The following is a 17,137-nucleotide window of genomic DNA, read 5'->3' as shown; positions in this document are numbered from 1 at the left end:
CGCCGGTCGAGGCTGAGCTGACTGTGGTCATGCCGCCTCTGGCATCATTGTGCTCCCACCGGTCGAGGCCGCGCCGCCTCTGTTCGTGCTGCCTCTGTCCATGCCGCCTCCGGTACACATGTGCTCCCGCCGGTTGAGGCTGTGCCGAATGTGGCTGTGACGCCTCCAGCACCCCTGTTCTCCTGCCAGTCGAGGCCGTTTGCCTCCAGTACCTTCATGCTCCCACTGGGCGACGCCATGCCGACTGTGACCGTGTCGACTGTGGTTGTGCCGCCTCCGGCACTGTTGAGCTCCTGACGGTCAAGGCCGTGCCGACTCTGGTCATGCTGCCTCCGGCACCCCCGTGCTCCTACCAGACATGGTTGTGCCACCTCCGGTACACATGTGCTCCTGACGGTTGAGGCCATGCCAGCTTTGGTCGTGCCGTCTCCGGCACCCTCATGCTCACAGTTGGTGCTGCTGAGTTTGATAGGTTGTGCATGTGGGTGGAGTCTCCGCTCTACGCTCTTTATAAAAGATGGCTCCATCCTGCTACAGCCAGACGCCTTCTGACTGGGATCAACACTGTGTCTGTGTGACAAAGATCAGCACTGTTTGTCTGACAAGGATCCGCATTGTGTCTGGATACAGATGATTTCTGAAATTCCCACCACAGCCCCGTCATTCACTTTAGCACATTTTACCAAATCATTGTCTTCAGTATACCGATACCATGGATGGAAACAGTGGAAGGATCACAGCTATGCTACAGCAGGCATCACTGTTTGTGCTGAATGTGCTCTCTACAGAGCTCCGCTATGAGGAGCCTCATGGGCTGGTTGTTGTCATTTACCATGCCAGAGAAAGAATTGCTGTGATATACCTCAGCAGACTGCTGATGGCATTATTCGGGATCAACAGAGCAGAGTAGTGAATGACTGGGACCAAGAGACACACAAAAAAATCAGACACGTGCTGCTTCCGTCCCTCTTTCAGCAATACCTTTACCATCATTTTGGAAATCCTGCTCTGACGTTTCATCAGGGACAAACTTCCACACAATGACATATAATAAAGAAAACACCAATTCACATTTACCTGTCCTTTATTTACCTGGTAAAATAATGGTTACAAAACATTAATGATGAGCCCCTGGTGACATTTATGATGTCTGTATTTTCAGGTTTATAATCTATAACCTTCTCTGATCACCAGGGAAGTGACTTTGTAAATGTTAAAAGTTGTCAAACAGCGTTTTAAACGGACAGACTGTGCCGACTGTGAAAGGTTGGTTTTAAAGTCAAGCTTTCACAATCCGATTTTACAAATACAACATTTTTAATAATATACCAGTGTAAGTCAGAACACCAGAGTCAGGAATAGAAATGCTTTCTGTAAAAGATCCAAGTCTCTTACTACAAACATCGCTCAGGACACAATATTAACAGAAAACTCCAAGTCGACCAGCGGCCCCCTCCTGCTGGGTTCTTCAGGACACTGAGCACGCCAGCAGCTCCACTGTTTGTTACACAGAGACTGAAGAAATTGTGCCTGCTTCTTTTTAACAATTCCTACACCATGAAAACGAAGAGTGGGACATGACTTGTCAACCCATTTTTCTGCGCTTTCAAATGGGCCTAGATGTCCGTGAACTGAGACAATTTAGTATATTTTTACATACAACTGACAGAAGGCTGTCACTGGGTAATACGAGCTAAAACCTATAACCAAAGGCCAGTAGTAAAAAGACATCTCAGGACAAAACAAGGCATAAAGCAACATTTCATTGATCTGTAACAGCAGCATCCTCGACGACGTATTTGCCGCGTATTGTCAGGGTGCAACATAAAAACAAGGCCATGGGGCTTGATATGTCTCCTTCCTCATTGTTCGTGTTCTCACCCGTACCATGCATAAGGTGACTGTGGCTCAGAGAATCAGCAGCAGGTTCAGGGACGCCCACATAGGAGTGTTGTATGTCAGGATAACAAGTTAAAGCAATGTCGCCAAATGGCCCCGTGTTGTGTTGCTTCTCAGGACACACTCAGCAGCGTGGTTAGGACATGAAAGGATTTTCAGTTATGTAACAATTTCTTTGCACAAGATGAATATAACATTTATTTTACTTTGTGCTGCTGTTGAATGAATTACAGAGAGCCGTTTCTATTTTGTCCACCCAATTTATTGTATGTCTATGAGGCTACAGCTCTGTGTATCAAGTCCCATATGGCCTTGTTTTCATGCAGCCCCGGCAAACAGAAAATCTGCCATAGGTTCATGATCTGAGGAAATGGAAAAGATGGTTTCAGGTGGCACACAAGGTCTGGCTTTTTACATGACCAAATGTTTAATTTTATAATTAATTAAAACATATTTGTGTCTATTCCTGTCACTGAATCGTTTCCTGACCCCTTTCATGCTGTGACAGTGACCAAACTGCTCTGTTGACACAGCAGAGAGGTTTTCTTTCAACCACAGTAGGCAGCAGTATTATGACTGTTTAAAACACAAAGGGAAAAATAACTTAACTTTCAAGCTGCTTTATCCATTGGGTTAATCAGGGTGCAATGGCCCCACTGGCTGGGCTAGCTCTGTGTATGTATCAGGGACAAAGTGCGTTCACTGACACCATTTGTCTCAGAAGGTGGTGTGTGTTTGCGTCCGTTAATACACAGCATTTATCTTTTATGTGCCTGTTTGTGTTTTTATGTGACACTTCATATCCCCATCCATTCATCCTTTTTTATCTATCCTACAGCAGTATTACTGTATTGCTTTTGTTGAACTATATATTATCTCCCCTCCCACGTCTTTGAGCAGCAGAGTGGGTAACAAACAGGAAGATCATTCTTCATATGAAGTGCTGCAGTTCTGGCCCTCCAAGTCCCATGTTCCCACCCTGCTCCAGTGTCCTCGACTGTAAATCCCAACCAGCCTTGAGGGTGCTTCTGCTTTGATAGTTCTGTTCAGTCTTCTTTCTTGGGGATCAACAAACTATCCCCTGAAAAATTTCTCTGGTAAAGGCGTATACCTGTGTAACTTTCATTTTACATTCACTACTGCAAATCTCTGTCACTTTCGGCTTTTCCCGTTTAGGGGTCGCCACAGCGAATCGTCACGCTGACGACTCACATGTTGACGTTTGGAATGTGTTTTAGCCGGATACCCTTCCTGACGCAGCCCTGACTCGAACCCGGGCTGCAGCGGTGAGAGCGCTGCGCCTTAACCCCTAGCCTACCAGGGACGGCTTCATTCACTACTGCAAATACTGTTTAAAAATGTTCTTTATCTTTGTTTAGCTTTAAGATATTTACCAACATTTCACTTCATCATCTATCTCTTAGGACAGTTTTTTTTATAGCAACCATATATAAAGCTATATTTTTATACATATAGCAGCTACTTTTAGGTCTTCTGAGGCAAAGCTAAGCCTTAAATAATTGAGACAAATCTAAATTTCTATTCTGTCAAAGCAAGTCTCAAGTCAGACAAGTCCAAGCGAAGTCATTAAAACAAAGTCCCAAGTAATTTTGACAGGACCAAGTTAGTCTCAAATTTATTAAAGTGGGTTCTCAGTCATTAAACATTTAAGTCACCTGTCAAGTCAAATCTTGTTTGTCAAATCAAGTCTCAATTCAAGTTAATGAGCTGAGTTTAAGTCAAGTCACTAAGACAGATCCTGATCAAGTCTTGAGGCTGTGAAAACAAGTCAACTTTAAGTCAAATATCAAATCATTTGAGACAGAAAAAAAATCTAATCTGTCAAAAAATTCTTATGTTAAGACTCCAGTCTCAACTTAGACAATAAAGTTTCAAGTCATCACAGCAAATCCAAGTAAAACCTTAAATCATTAATAGAAGTCCAAGTCATGTCTCAAGTTTGCCAAACTAAGTCTCAAGTGACTGAGGTGACTAAGTCCTTGAGTTAAAGTCCACACTAAGTCCAAAATTATGACAGTTCCAAGTCATTGCAACAAGTCCAAAATCAAGTCTATAGTGTGTGAAATTGAGTTGCAAGTCAAGTATCAGAGCCTTTGGGCATGTTTTGATTAAGACAAGTTTTTGAGGGTGAACTTAAGTCAAGGCGCATGTCTTCAGTAGCACGTCTGGCTGAAGGCTGAAGTCTCAAGCTGTACTACTGTATATATTGTATTTCCTGTCCCACTCCGTCCATCTCACTTTCAGCCTGTTTAAAGTTTCAGTTCTCCTTCCACTCTCCAGTTGTACAGTATAAGAAAGATAAAGCCTCGACAACAGTTTTCCCAGTGGACCATCACTGACCTGTGCCTATCCCTGTCTCTGTGCTCCCTCTTTGGGCAGGTTGAGCTTTTTGAGCTCCCTGACGTGCGTGGGTCTGGACCAGCTGATAAAGTAGCCCGCGAGCTGCCGAGAGGACAGCGGTACAATACTGGAGCTAATCCCGCTATGAAACTATATCAAGACAAATGATGAAATGAACCCTTTTCACTTGAAGGGATTTAACTGCTTGGTGTTTGGCAGGATATATTGTTGTGCAACACTGTGTATTTGTGTGCTGTGTCTCAGCAGAGAGACAGATTTCTGTTTGTGACAAAATATCTCTGGTAAAATGGATACATAGCTTTGTTTTATTAGGCATTGCCGTACCTGTGCATTTCTTTTTGCTCTTCCTGCTCTTCTTTCCTTTGGCTTGGGAGTGTCGGTTCAAGACCTGCACACAAACACAGTTCTAGCAAAAAAAATTAGAACCCTTAATCTTGGAAGCCCTTTAAATTGGCCTCTCTGACAAAGCTGTCTTCATGTTGCTTTCTACTACTATAAAGCAAAAATAGCTGTGGGAGAGCTGGCTACATGCTTGACAAAGGCCAGATTTTAGTGTTTGGCCTTTCCTGAGTGCTATGGGTGCACCAAAAGCCTGTGTCTCTTTCTTTTGGATACTTGACCTGAATGCTGTAGTGTACATCTCTGACACAGCAATGCCTTCCTTCAGTGCTCACTTTGTATTCGTCATTAGGTCTCACCCCCGAGTATCAGCAAGGCTGAACAACTCAATTCATTCATCACACAAACCAGAGAAAGATAAGTGTGGGTGAGCTGAGGGAGGAAAGTAAAAAAAAAAAAAAGAGAAGCTTACACTTCAAATGAAAAGAAAAAAGCTAATCAAAACCCACCTCCAATACTTCACGTAGAATGAAACGTATGAATGAACACACAGGCGCATAACAGAAACACACAATCAGAATCTACAATTCAAGTCAGTCTTCTAGTAGTGGCTGTGGCTCGGACAGCCTGCTCTACGTTCACTAATCGCAGGTTTGGAGATTCACTTCCTGTTGAAGTGTCCTTGGGCAAGACGTTGAATTTGCTCTGGTAAATGGTAAATGCAGTCCATTTACTGTTTATTGTTCTCTACCCACAATGCATATGCCTGCCTCAAAACGTAAAGGTCTCATTTGAAAGAGAAAAACACAGAAGTTGTTTACCAGACTACCAAAAAAATCTATTCAAGATTGCTGTTAACTTTTGCATGCCTCGCATCCAACGCTGAAATGAAAGCCTTGAATTTCAAGACAGACATCAAAATGCCCTTTACTCCATTATGGAGGCAGTTTCTTTGCCCAGCTGATCAATTTTCAAAAGGTTTTGAAAGCCGCCCTCTCCCATGTCTGTTCATTTTTAATTTTTTATCGAAACATAAGCAACTAGGGGATCAATAATCCTCCTCACCTGACAGAAAGCACTCTATCTTTACTCCAGCTCTCCACATAATGAGAGCAAAGCCGAACTGGCTCTCTTTATGCATCATCTGTCCACAGGCTGTGATCATAATGTTTTTCTATTAGTGATAAAAGTCAGCCTCATTTTGTGTCTTAAATAGAGCTGAGGCCAAATGGACAAAAACACAGAACTTGCTCACAAATTCACATTGTCCCTATAATGACAGGCAATTACTTATGAAACAACCTTTGAAATTGGTGTTTAGTAGCTAATGTGTCATGAATATTAGTCAGAGCCATGCGTAGTAGAAAGGGAGAGCTTTTGTTTCTTTGTCTTCTGTTCTTTCTCCTTTTGGTGCCCCTTCTTTCCTTTGCTTCGGTTTTTTTACTAAACTTTTTTTTTTGTCATCCTCTCTTTTTCTTATCTGCCTCTGTTTCGTCTGTCCCCAGAGGTCCATTAGTCTGTCTAACTAGGCTGTGATTACAGGAGTTATGTATTCAGTGTGTGATCATAGTGCCAACTTTGTCCTCCGAGTCTCTCTGACTGATTGACTGACTCACTAAGGCATACTGATCCCTCCGTGTATTACTCAGTGTATTCATTTATTTGTTCTTCATGTGCTTCTTTTTTCTGACTCCTTTGCCAGCTCAACTTTTTTATTTTTGTATTTTTCTTTCATGTTGGCCCTCTTTCTTTCTTGTCACCTTCTTCCACTGATTATTTTCTCTCGTCTCTTTTGGCTTCCTGCCTCAACCTCTGTGCCTCTCTACCACCCTTGCCCTCTCCCTCTCTAATCTTCTCCAAATGCCTCCATGTTATCAGCTAACCACAGAACCATGCTTTGGGCACCCAACGGTGTTAACCCAGAAACAATGAAGCTAAGTGTTTAGTAAAAGATCTCATGGTCCAGCAAGTCTTCTAGCCAAGGCACAGCTATCTCCTTTTCTAGTAAACCCAAAACTGCCTCTAAGGGTTGTGGCTATCCAATCTGTCATGACACGGAGTAACAGGTCTTTTTTTTTTTTTGTCTGAAATGATATTTATGTAACCTTTGTATTAATGTTTTTCTTCTTAGCGGATGTAGCCATGGCCTCAGGATGGAAAAACTGTAGAACGCCTCTTGCAAATGTTCAGCCAGTGTATTGCAGGGTTTATTTTGACACTTGATACTCAGTTCAAGTTTCAGAAATCTTCCTTCCCTTTTGGTACATTACCTCATCTTTCCATAGCCTCCTTGTTACAGCATGAGTCAGTAAGATTACAGGTCTTGAGTTGTCATTTCTCACAAGGACTACAGCATGAGTCAGACTGCGTAGGTTTCATCTTTTTATTCACCATGTGTCCAGTTAGTATTGTTGATGAGACCATGCATTTGTCATGAAGGGGCGGGTATGAGATCAAAGTGATGCTTTTCTAGGTTGGCAGAAATGCTTAGGATAAGGTGAAATGGTTACTTGTCAAGGGACCTGTTACTCTGGGGCTGGATTTTTTTTTTTTTCCCCAGTAGCTATTACATGGCCCCTGATGCGGATGAAAGTGGAAGCAGTAAAAACAAAAGTTAAAGCCAAGTAGCACACTGAAGTACAAGAGTTGCACTTTTTAAAGATGAAAAAAGCATGTCAAGCAAGTCTCTGCACGGGGGGTGTGCGGGTATGTGGGGTCTTCAAAGTGCTGGAAAAAATGGCTGGCTGTCAGACCTCATATTGCCTTGAGGCTGTAGGTGTTGGGGACACTGCAAGAAAGCTTGGAGCTGTGTGTGTGTGTGTTAGGGTGGGGAATTTTTAAGCAGACAAGCTTAAAGCGTGTCTAACTTTAACATCAGCAAAATCCTTTAAAAAAGAGCCGGTAATGCAGCTCACCATATGTCACTGCAGCTGTTGATATAACGTTATAGATTAAGATAAATGTGCTGATGACTGCTTTCACGTATGCCTACTGCGTACCACTGAATACGAAACAATGGCCAGTCTCATCTGACTGCTCAAAGACATGCTGACCAGTCAGCTGTGGCTCTTTGCTTTGCTATGTCAACTTTGGTTTGAATGTTGGATAAAGTACTTGAACAGTTTGGTTTCCTGACACACATTACTGCTATCATGGGCATTTTGCAGTGGTGGTGGTGGTCTAATTCAGATGTTCTGTAATTCAGCCACAGTACTGATATTACAGCATAATTGCAACAGAAGACAAGATTGCTAATTAGATTAATATTTCCTTAATTAATCTTTTATCTATGAAATGTTGGAAAATTATGAGAAATGCCAATTAGTTGGAATAAATAAGCAATTTGGGGCTCTAGGAAATTGTAAAGGGCATTTTTTAATAAATTTCTCATTATACAGAATAAACTGTTGAAAGGTTAATTGAAAAATAAACAATTTTGTATTAGTTATCAGTAGAGATTTCCTTAATGTTTGATTTACATAGAATAAAAAGTACAATATTCCCCCTAAACACAGTGAAGTGAAAGAACATGGTTATATAAGTGAAGTACCTCAAAATTGTACTCAAGGCCAGTAACAGAGTGAATGCGTTTCTGTCCCTTCACTGGCCTTGTGGTAAGGCCACATCTAAAATGGGAACACTTGCCACCTAAAGAAATATTTAGGTCAAACTTCACCTTGCTGTGTGTCCTTTGAGCAGCTGATGCTTGGACCTTTCTCTGGCTTCACGCTGCCTAATATCTTGTGTCCATGGTTCTGAAAACTCAAAGGCAAATCTTGTTCCCCGTTTGTGGTGCTGAAAGAAAAACGCACACTGCAGTATGCACATCGATGTCTCAGTTTGTTTTGAAAGCTCTGCTGTCCTGTTTTGTTTGCAGTCTCTGTTGTGTTTTTACTTCTGAAGCCCGAGGAGGATACAAAGCTGTTTGTCCAGCTTAAGTTCTCAACACATGGCATTAATGCACTTATCAAAGGATACGTGAGGCCTCGTTATATTTTGATGAGCCTGCCTCAGTGTTAATGGCTTTTTGTGATTATTCCAAATATAACATGCCATGTTGCACTTAAATTGTTGACTTGTAAAATTAAGAAGGTTTCTTTTTTGAATTAGTCTTTGTCCTGCTTTGTTGTCATGCACTCAAGGCACATTGTTCACAAACATACTGTATTTTTTTACTGGTGACATGATATAAAAGCATAATGGTGCTACAGTGCCACCTTAATTGATCTACAACCTCATCCTTGTCTGTTTCTTCCCTTCTCTTGTGTGTTTCCTGCAGTGGTGCTGCTGAATTCTAAAGAGACTCAGGCAGAGCTAGGCTGGACGTCATATCCCCCCAATGGAGTAAGTGTGCTTACTTGGATTTTTCATTACTTGTTTGTTTGTACATGTACCTGACCACTGCCTACTGCAGCGTCCAAACCAGCTACACAGTTATGCTGCCACAGATAAACCGTCCCCCTCTGTGTCGACTGAGTTCACTTATAAAAGCCTTTGTGCTAATTTATGATTGTAAGACAAATTCAGGGGCCTTTTTTAAAAGAACCCGCCACTGCTAAAACAGTTTGCCGCACACTTCCACCTGGAGGTTGGCGTGCACATGCCCAAGATGTACAATGCGTGGAAATTGTGCATGTATTGACATATGCAACGCAGTGAACACACATGTTGTTTAGTGTGAGGTACACTGAGTCAGTGTCAGCTTGAGGTGGGTGCTGGATCGCACGCAAAACAAAATCTAAGATTAATATACTTGTGTGATTCACCTACCAGCCCCAATAGACCTGACGGAGAACGCACAGCATCCACTTTGATTTAGTCACCTTGGCAGCAGCGTAGTTTATCACATTGCTATCTGTTTCAGTGTGTGTGTGTTTATGTGTGTGAGATAAAATAATAGATCCACTTTATGTGCTCAGTCCACTTTCAATTCTATGAAGTCAGTCTCAGTAATTCAAAATGTGATGTGTCACAATCGTCCGTGTGTTGGACGAGTAATGTGTGATAATGTTTAACTTACTTTGGCTTATTAGAATTTAAAAAAAAAAAAAAAAAACGGACACAATTGCACATACTGTACTTAGGGACTGTAGAAAAATTACTGAAGGGATTCCCCCCCAAATTAAGGAAGGATTGCATTTGGCTAAACACACCTTTTTGACCTGTTAGACATGCAAAAGCCATTTTATTGATGTAAACAAAACTTACAATACAAGGATATAATTAAATAACTTGTGGATGAGAAATGGACAATCAAACACCCCTGTGCTCTGCCAAAAAATGAATGAATAAATTCAGACTACACTCCCTTTAGCAAAAAGAAAAAAATCCCTAACCCACTTCTTTTTTTCAGAGGAGCCATTTAATTGTACCTAAGCCATTTCTTGAGTGAGCCAGCAGAGCAAAGGCAGCAGTGTTTAGCAAACATTCCTCTCAAGTGCCATTTCTTTTAGTAGCAAAGGTTACTGACGTCAAAATAAACTAGCTGAAGAAGCAGTTAAGGTCTGAACCACAGTTTGAACTTCACATCTCAAGGCTGATGTAATGACTGAGGATGTGCAGTTTGTCCTGTTATTAGAGAATCTGAGTCAGTCACCCACACTCCCACTCAGCAGATTGTCATTAGACTGTCAGCCTGAAGTGACTGCATGCGTTCTGTTTTTGACTTTCTTTTTCATTATTTTTGTTGCCTCCTGTCCATTTTTTTTCCATCTCATGCCGTTACTTCACTCTCTTCCTTTCTGCCATATTCCTATCCCCTTACTGTTGTTCTCCTTTGCCCTTTGTTGTCCCTCTGCTCCTATTTCACTTTCCCTTCTACTTCTTCTTTCTCCAGTGGGAGGAGATAAGCGGTGTAGATGAGAAGTACAAGCCTATCCGGACGTACCAGGTGTGCAACGTGATGGAGCCCACGCAGCAGAACAACTGGCTGCAGACTGGCTGGGTGGCACGCCGAGGCGGCCAGCGCATCTTTGTGGAGCTCCAGTTCACATTGCGTGACTGCAACAGCATCCCTGGTGTAGCAGGCACCTGCAAGGAGACCTTTAACCTCCTCTACGTCGAGTCGGACAGGGACCTTGGCGGTGTGACTCGAGAGGATCGATACACCAAGATTGACACCATTGCTGCAGATGAAAGCTTCACGCAGGGTGACCTAGGTGAGAGGAAGATGAAGCTAAACACGGAGGTGCGTGAGATTGGCCACCTCAACCGTAAGGGCTTCCATCTGGCATTCCAGGACGTTGGTGCCTGTGTGGCTCTGGTGGCTGTGCGCGTGTACTACAAACGCTGCCTCGCCACCGTCCAGAATCTAGCCATTTTCCCCGACACGGTGGCTGAGGCGGCCTTCGCCACACTAGTAGAAGTGCGGGGAAACTGCGTCAACAACTCTGAGGTTGACACAGACAGCCCTCCCAGGATGCACTGCAGCGCTGAAGGGGAATGGCTGGTGCCCATTGGGAAGTGCAGTTGCAGCGCCGGCTACGAGGAGGGACACAGCAGCTGTGAAGGTAGGAAATGAATAAACCGATAGTGGGATACACAGATAGATGAAAGAGGACAAACAACAGAGGAAATAAGAAAGGTATAAAAAAAAAAACAAAGAACAAAATAAAAGCACAAAGAATAGAAATGTTTTCAAAGTAGATGTCAAAGTAAAAGAAGGAAGGAGGGAAGTTGATTTGACTACATGAAGTGAGTTTTTGCTAAAATAACAAAACTGTAAACAGCTGGTCTGGTCTGAGAAAGTTTGCAGCAACAGAGAGTTAAAGTTAAAAAACCAGCTGTCTTTCCAATTCATTTCAGTCCTGAATGTTGCATTTTCCTCAAGCAAAGAATTTGAAATAGCAGCTTATTTCAGTTCTTCTTGGTTTTATAGGACCTCGCACCGGTATCCTAAAAGAAAACAAAACAGGACGAATAATTTTGCCACAATAAAAAAAGATGACAGTCTTTAAACAAGCTGATTACAGCATTGCTGTATAAGGCACCATCAGTGTAAAGCCAGTGGGCGGCATTGGGTGCCGCACTCTGACGTGAACAGATTCTGACAGTATTGGAATCTTATGTCACAACCCATTGCTCATTCAACAGCAGCAGTTTGATTGTCTGACTGTTGCTGTTAGCTTTCACACACCATCTTGCATTGTTGTGCAATGCAGCGTGGGTGTTGGAGTCACTGAACAGCAGACTGCCCGCATTGTAATAAAAGAGAAACTGAGTAGGAGTGCTGAACTCCTCATAGTGCACGTTGCTTGGGTTGATACAGTAGATGCAGTTGATATTGTGTACTGTATGTGATCTAGAGCTCCAGTTTACAGTTATGAAAGTTGTCACTCATCATGTTGTTACTTTGAAGTCACTGTGCCAGTAAATGTTAAGACCTCTGATCTTTGAGCTTTCCTACCAACATCACAATAACATTTTGAGAGAACAGAAACTGAGAAGACACCAAATGAGAGACAAGCAATAAAACAGGCAAATGATATGGAAGACTAACTTGTATAGAGGCAAATGTATAAAGTACTACTGGGTACTAGAGATTAGGACAAAGAAGATGGCAGTGGATGAGAATCTGGGCTGCTAGAAGACCGATGCCAGATAAAAATTAATAGAATTTAGACTGAGTGGAAATTATTCAACTGCATGTGTCTGGTACTTAGATGTTGAGTTAGAAAAGTAGAAAACAAGTGAGGCTAGGGAAAGGCTAGAGCAGAGAAAGTTCAGAGGATAAAGCACACCAATAAGGGGAAATGCTGCATTCACGCTGCTCATCTCTCTTAAACTAACAGCTCTCATTTTAGATGCTGAAAAATTATGAGCGGCCATGAAGGGGTTTTTGTCATTTGGTGCACCTTGGCACATTTTTTGAAGAGACAAACACTTCTCGTTTTTTAGATAATAAGACACTCAGTCCTATAAATTGGAATAGAAATGGAACAAGTATCACTAGAGAGTTGGTAGAGGCTGCTGCACCGCTCACAAGTCATGCTGAACATTTGCTCTGTTGCAGAATCCCTAGTCCTACACTAAGTGTTTGACAGTTGGAGACAAGTACTGCTCAGTGATATTGGCAGTTGGTCTGTGTGCAAACAAAGTATGTGTTGCTTGACCTGCTTTATGTAATTAGCAGCAATGCTTTTTCTGCAGTAAGAACTGAGGTGAGGACAATAAAATCTGATGAACAGACAAAGTAAAAGACGCTGAGAGCAATGTAATGATGAGCTCTGAGCAAAGTCGGGTAACACAGGAAGGACAGATGAGGCAGCGACAGGAGAATAAAAACATTTTGAATGGAAAAAAACAGAAGACAAGTGAGATTAGGACAGCAAAGGAATGAACAGACAAGGATGGTGAAGTCCAGTGACACCAGTGAAGGCAGGAAGCCCAGAGAGAGAGAGAGAGAGAGAGAGAGAGAGAGAGAGAGAGAGAAGTCCTACACTGTGTCTTTGGTGCTCAACCTTCAGTGTGGTCTCCCAGTTGACAGGTCCTGTCATTCTCTCTCATATACATATACTGTATTTACCCAGGTGCACACATCCATTGTAGTGCCTTATTTCTTAGTTCATCTGTAATGATATGAAAATGCAGCCCCAGCCCCGACATCTCCCACTGCACCAGAGCTATTGATCAGCCGTAATGCTTCACTAAACCAGGGAATTGCACTGGGACTGTTCATACACACATAATAAAGGACACACACATTCAGTAGCACATTGTGGTGTCCGTAACAACACAGCAGACACACACCAGGTTTGATTTCACTGTATGTGTGAAACAAAGACAGGAGTGTGTATATGTGATTTTGAAATGGATAGTGTGAGTGTGTGTGTGTGTGTGTGTGGTTGTAATGGAGTGTGTTTTGCAGTCATGCTTGTACATTATATGGAGGACATGCATGATGGATTGCTGTACGTATAATATAGTGAATGGAAAGCAGGTACTCATGGCGTAACAGCACCATCTTGTTCAACTAATGTGTGTGTTTGTGCGCGTTCTCTAACTACGTCTTATTTACTCCTGGGTCTAATTCTATAAATGAGTGAGTGCAAACACACAATGTCTCAGTGCAGGTCAATAATATTGAATAGCCAGTGAGCGGCTACTGATAATGGTGTAAGCAGACAGAGCTGTGCAGCAGAGAAGAGGATTATTATCTTATGCACTGTAACAGTCATGTCAGATGAAGTTAACACTGGCTTTCTTCAAATTGCTGTCTTTTAATGCTTATACAGACATACTTATTAAATTGCCTACTGACTGAAGTTAACTACGTTTAACAAGAGGGCACAGCTCGTCGTCCAAATTCTTCAAATATCGTATGTACAAAACCTCTTCAGTTTAACCACTTTTAGATAATTATAACAGATGACTCGTGGAACAGTAGGTACAGTGATGACCACAGTGACGAGCACTAACAATGCAGGCACACACATAAAGTGACACTAATGCCTACGCCCATTGTGTCTGTGCATACTGGTATGCTTTTCCACATGCCCACTTGCGCTCATTATATATTTTTTTTGTTAGTCATTAGAAAAAACAACAGTTCTGAAGACCCAAGTATAAATTTACAGGCATAGAAAACTGCATAACCCCAGAGCAAGATCTAAAAGTAGACTGGGTATAAGACAGTTAATCATCACTTTCAACTGACTTTTCAAATTCTGCTGTAAATATTTTAAGAGAAGCTGTAAATTTGACTGCGGTTCCCACTGACAAACCATCAGTAAGGCTGCTGATTAAAATCTGTGGGAAAAATTAGCGTCCATTAAATTAGAACATCGGGTTTTCGATTCTCCTGCTTTGCGCGTAATAACCAAATGAATTATTTCTCTAATTATAAGAAAGCTGAAAAAAAGAAATAATGCTAAAATGTTACTCGGAGTTCTCTTTACCTTTTCTCTTAAAATTTAGTTACAACAAATGAACTGAATGGAGAAAATCCTGGCATCTTATGTGAATGAGAAACACTTTATCCCCACGAGGCTCTGAAGCCTGTGCTGGCACTTTTTTTACCAGCTTCTAGTTGTGAATATGAAGAGGAATTTAAATGTAGAGGAGAATGTGATTGAAATTTATTATATGTGCTCAGTCAGCTTCCTCTTGTGTAATAAGGTGTAAAAGCAGAGGGAATTAAAAAAAACAGAACCGGTGAGAAGCGATATTATGCTGTAGCCATGTATGCCAGCAAGAATTGTGCACACACAGCTTTGTCACTATACATCTTGACTCTGTGTGTATTCAGGGTCAAAGCTTGCATGACATGAAACTTGCAGTGATGAGTGCATGCGCGCTCTCCAGTCCCATGAAATACCAGCAGCAGGAACAGACCAAGGGGGGAAATAAATTATGTAACAGTTTGCTGCACAACTGCTGCATTACTCGTGGGTATTTGTGTGTTTTGTGTGTGTTTGTCTCATTCATGAGCTCCATCCTGTTCTAATTAAGGCAGGCTGATCTTTCTATATAATTACTGAGTGTGGCGTGTGCCTTCAGCAGATTCTCTTATTATCTCTGTTGTTTGCTGCTCCACAATCCAGCTCCAGGCACATTCACCACCCTGCTATTCCTTCCTATTGCTCTCCTTCCCTCTGTAATTTACTACACGCCTTCCTTCTCCTCCCCTTCCCCCTCTCACTTTTTTTATTTCCCTCACTCGTTTACCCTACACTCCCTACACTGCTAAAAATGTGTGCACTTAATTTCTATCCCACTGATCTCAGCAGTGCTTCACGACTTCCTCTAACACCTCTGTTAGTTTGCCTCCTCATTTTCTCTCCCCTCTTTATCTTTCTCCCTCTTCTTGTATTTGTCTTTTTTTTTTTTTGCAGTATTCTGTATAACATGCTGTTTCTCTGTCTCCACTCCTCTCTCCCTGCCCCCTGTGGGGGGGACCATGTGGCCAGGTGAAATGAGGGTGAGTTGGGTCAACAGGCCGGAATGTTCTGGAGAAGCTTTGAGACTTATCAGAAGTCACCTCATATTTTCTTCTTTGACTTTTATTTTATTAAGCCTCCTTTCCTTGGTTCCCTTCAACTGAAGCCCCCTCTCAAAGCCACTATCATTTACTACCCCCTCATTCCCCTGCTCTTTTTTATCACACTTTTTTACCCCCCTCTTTATACCAGCTCTCCCTGGCTCAGTGCCACCTCTGCCCATCTGGTCTTCCACTCCCCTTCCCCCACCCTTCACCATCTTTCTCCTCTCCATCCATGTCACCCGCTACTGTTAGTCATCTCTCTCCCCAGCTTTCATTCTAAATAATTCACATAGTCCCAGGAGAAAGACAAATGTGTTCTTTTGAGCCCGGCATCTGATGTATTTATTTAGCCAGCTAGCCTTACAACAAGTGGCAGACAGTACAAATACATACTAACATTTGCACCCACTTATAAAATGTAAAAACGGTCCCACATAGACATACAAGCATCTACATGCGTATGCTCACTTGCAGAAGGACCATTAAAATGTCTCTTGGTTATTGAAAGTGTGAGCTGGAGGGAGGCCAAGCATTCACCATTCATCCTTCCCCTGCCTTCCTTTACCTAGGGAGAATGAAGCGAGCAATGAAAGGAAGGAAGCAAAGCGGGGGGAAAAAACAGAGGACATTGCCTGTATGGAAGGAGATATAAATGTTGAGGGTAAGGTGAGGCGGAAGAAAAATAGGAAGAAGAATACACAGCGTTGCAGAAAAGAGCTGTCAGAGAATTCCCGTGGTTGCACTGTTTGTTAGTCGCTCTGCATAAGAGGCGAATGCATAAAATATGAGTTGTAAAAGCTGAGGTTGACTTCAAACACATGCACAGTGGTGGTGTGGAGAGACGCCTGTGAGAGATGGGAATGAGAGAGGAGGAGGATGGGTAATGTAAACTTAAGAGGAAGGGCTATTAGAGTCAACAGAAGAAATGACTGTTGAGTGAGAGTAAATATCGGGAGGTTTTGGGGTTAAAGGCCAAAAATAGGAAGTTAAGAGAAGAAAGCGGAGCTATTGATCTATAGAAGAAGATGGAACAGGAATGAAAACAGCCTGAGTTAAAGACGAGAGAACTTTGGCCTCAGGCAGAGCCAGTGAGAAGATGGGTTAAACCTGCAAATTACAACATGTTGGCTCCATCCTCCTCTCTCCTCTCTGCCTCCTCTTACCGTTTTCAAGCTCCCACACCAGACTCATGAATTAAATACAGCCGACATGAATGCATCAAAGTTAGAAAAGGTTGGCATCCAGCTTAATCATGTTGCTAACTCCCCCAGCATGACAGCCTCGTTTCTCTCTGACTCACTCATGACCACTGAGCTGAATCCAACATTCAGTTAGTGATGGAAACATTCTGTCAGGAAAACACTTGGATATGATATGATGATACAAAAAGAGATTATTAAGACAAATAAGGCAGCTTTGGTTTTTGTTGTACCAGTTTCTTCTTTCTTTTCACCACTTTTCCTTTACCTTGTTTGTTTTCCAGGGACATTACAGTGTTTTAATCATTGCTACAGTAAAGCCAAGGCGCAATACACG

The 17,137-nt window shown here is 42.3% G+C and overlaps 1 protein-coding gene across 1 annotated transcript in view; it reads left to right on the top strand.

The window, feature by feature from the left end:
- Positions 1-17,137, top strand: part of epha10 (EPH receptor A10) — a 164,878-nt gene that overhangs the window by 49,716 nt on the left and 98,025 nt on the right. The window contains exons 2-3 of the mRNA XM_020597396.1: positions 8,900-8,964; positions 10,457-11,129. Of these exons, the coding sequence (XP_020453052.1) occupies positions 8,900-8,964; positions 10,457-11,129 (738 nt within the window). The remainder of the gene's footprint in view (positions 1-8,899; positions 8,965-10,456; positions 11,130-17,137) is intronic.

Source organism: Monopterus albus, unplaced genomic scaffold (assembly GCF_001952655.1).
Source record: "Monopterus albus unplaced genomic scaffold, M_albus_1.0 scaffold34.1, whole genome shotgun sequence".
NCBI classification, from domain to species: Eukaryota; Metazoa; Chordata; class Actinopteri; order Synbranchiformes; family Synbranchidae; genus Monopterus; species Monopterus albus.
This window is presented reverse-complemented; position numbering and strand designations above follow the sequence as displayed.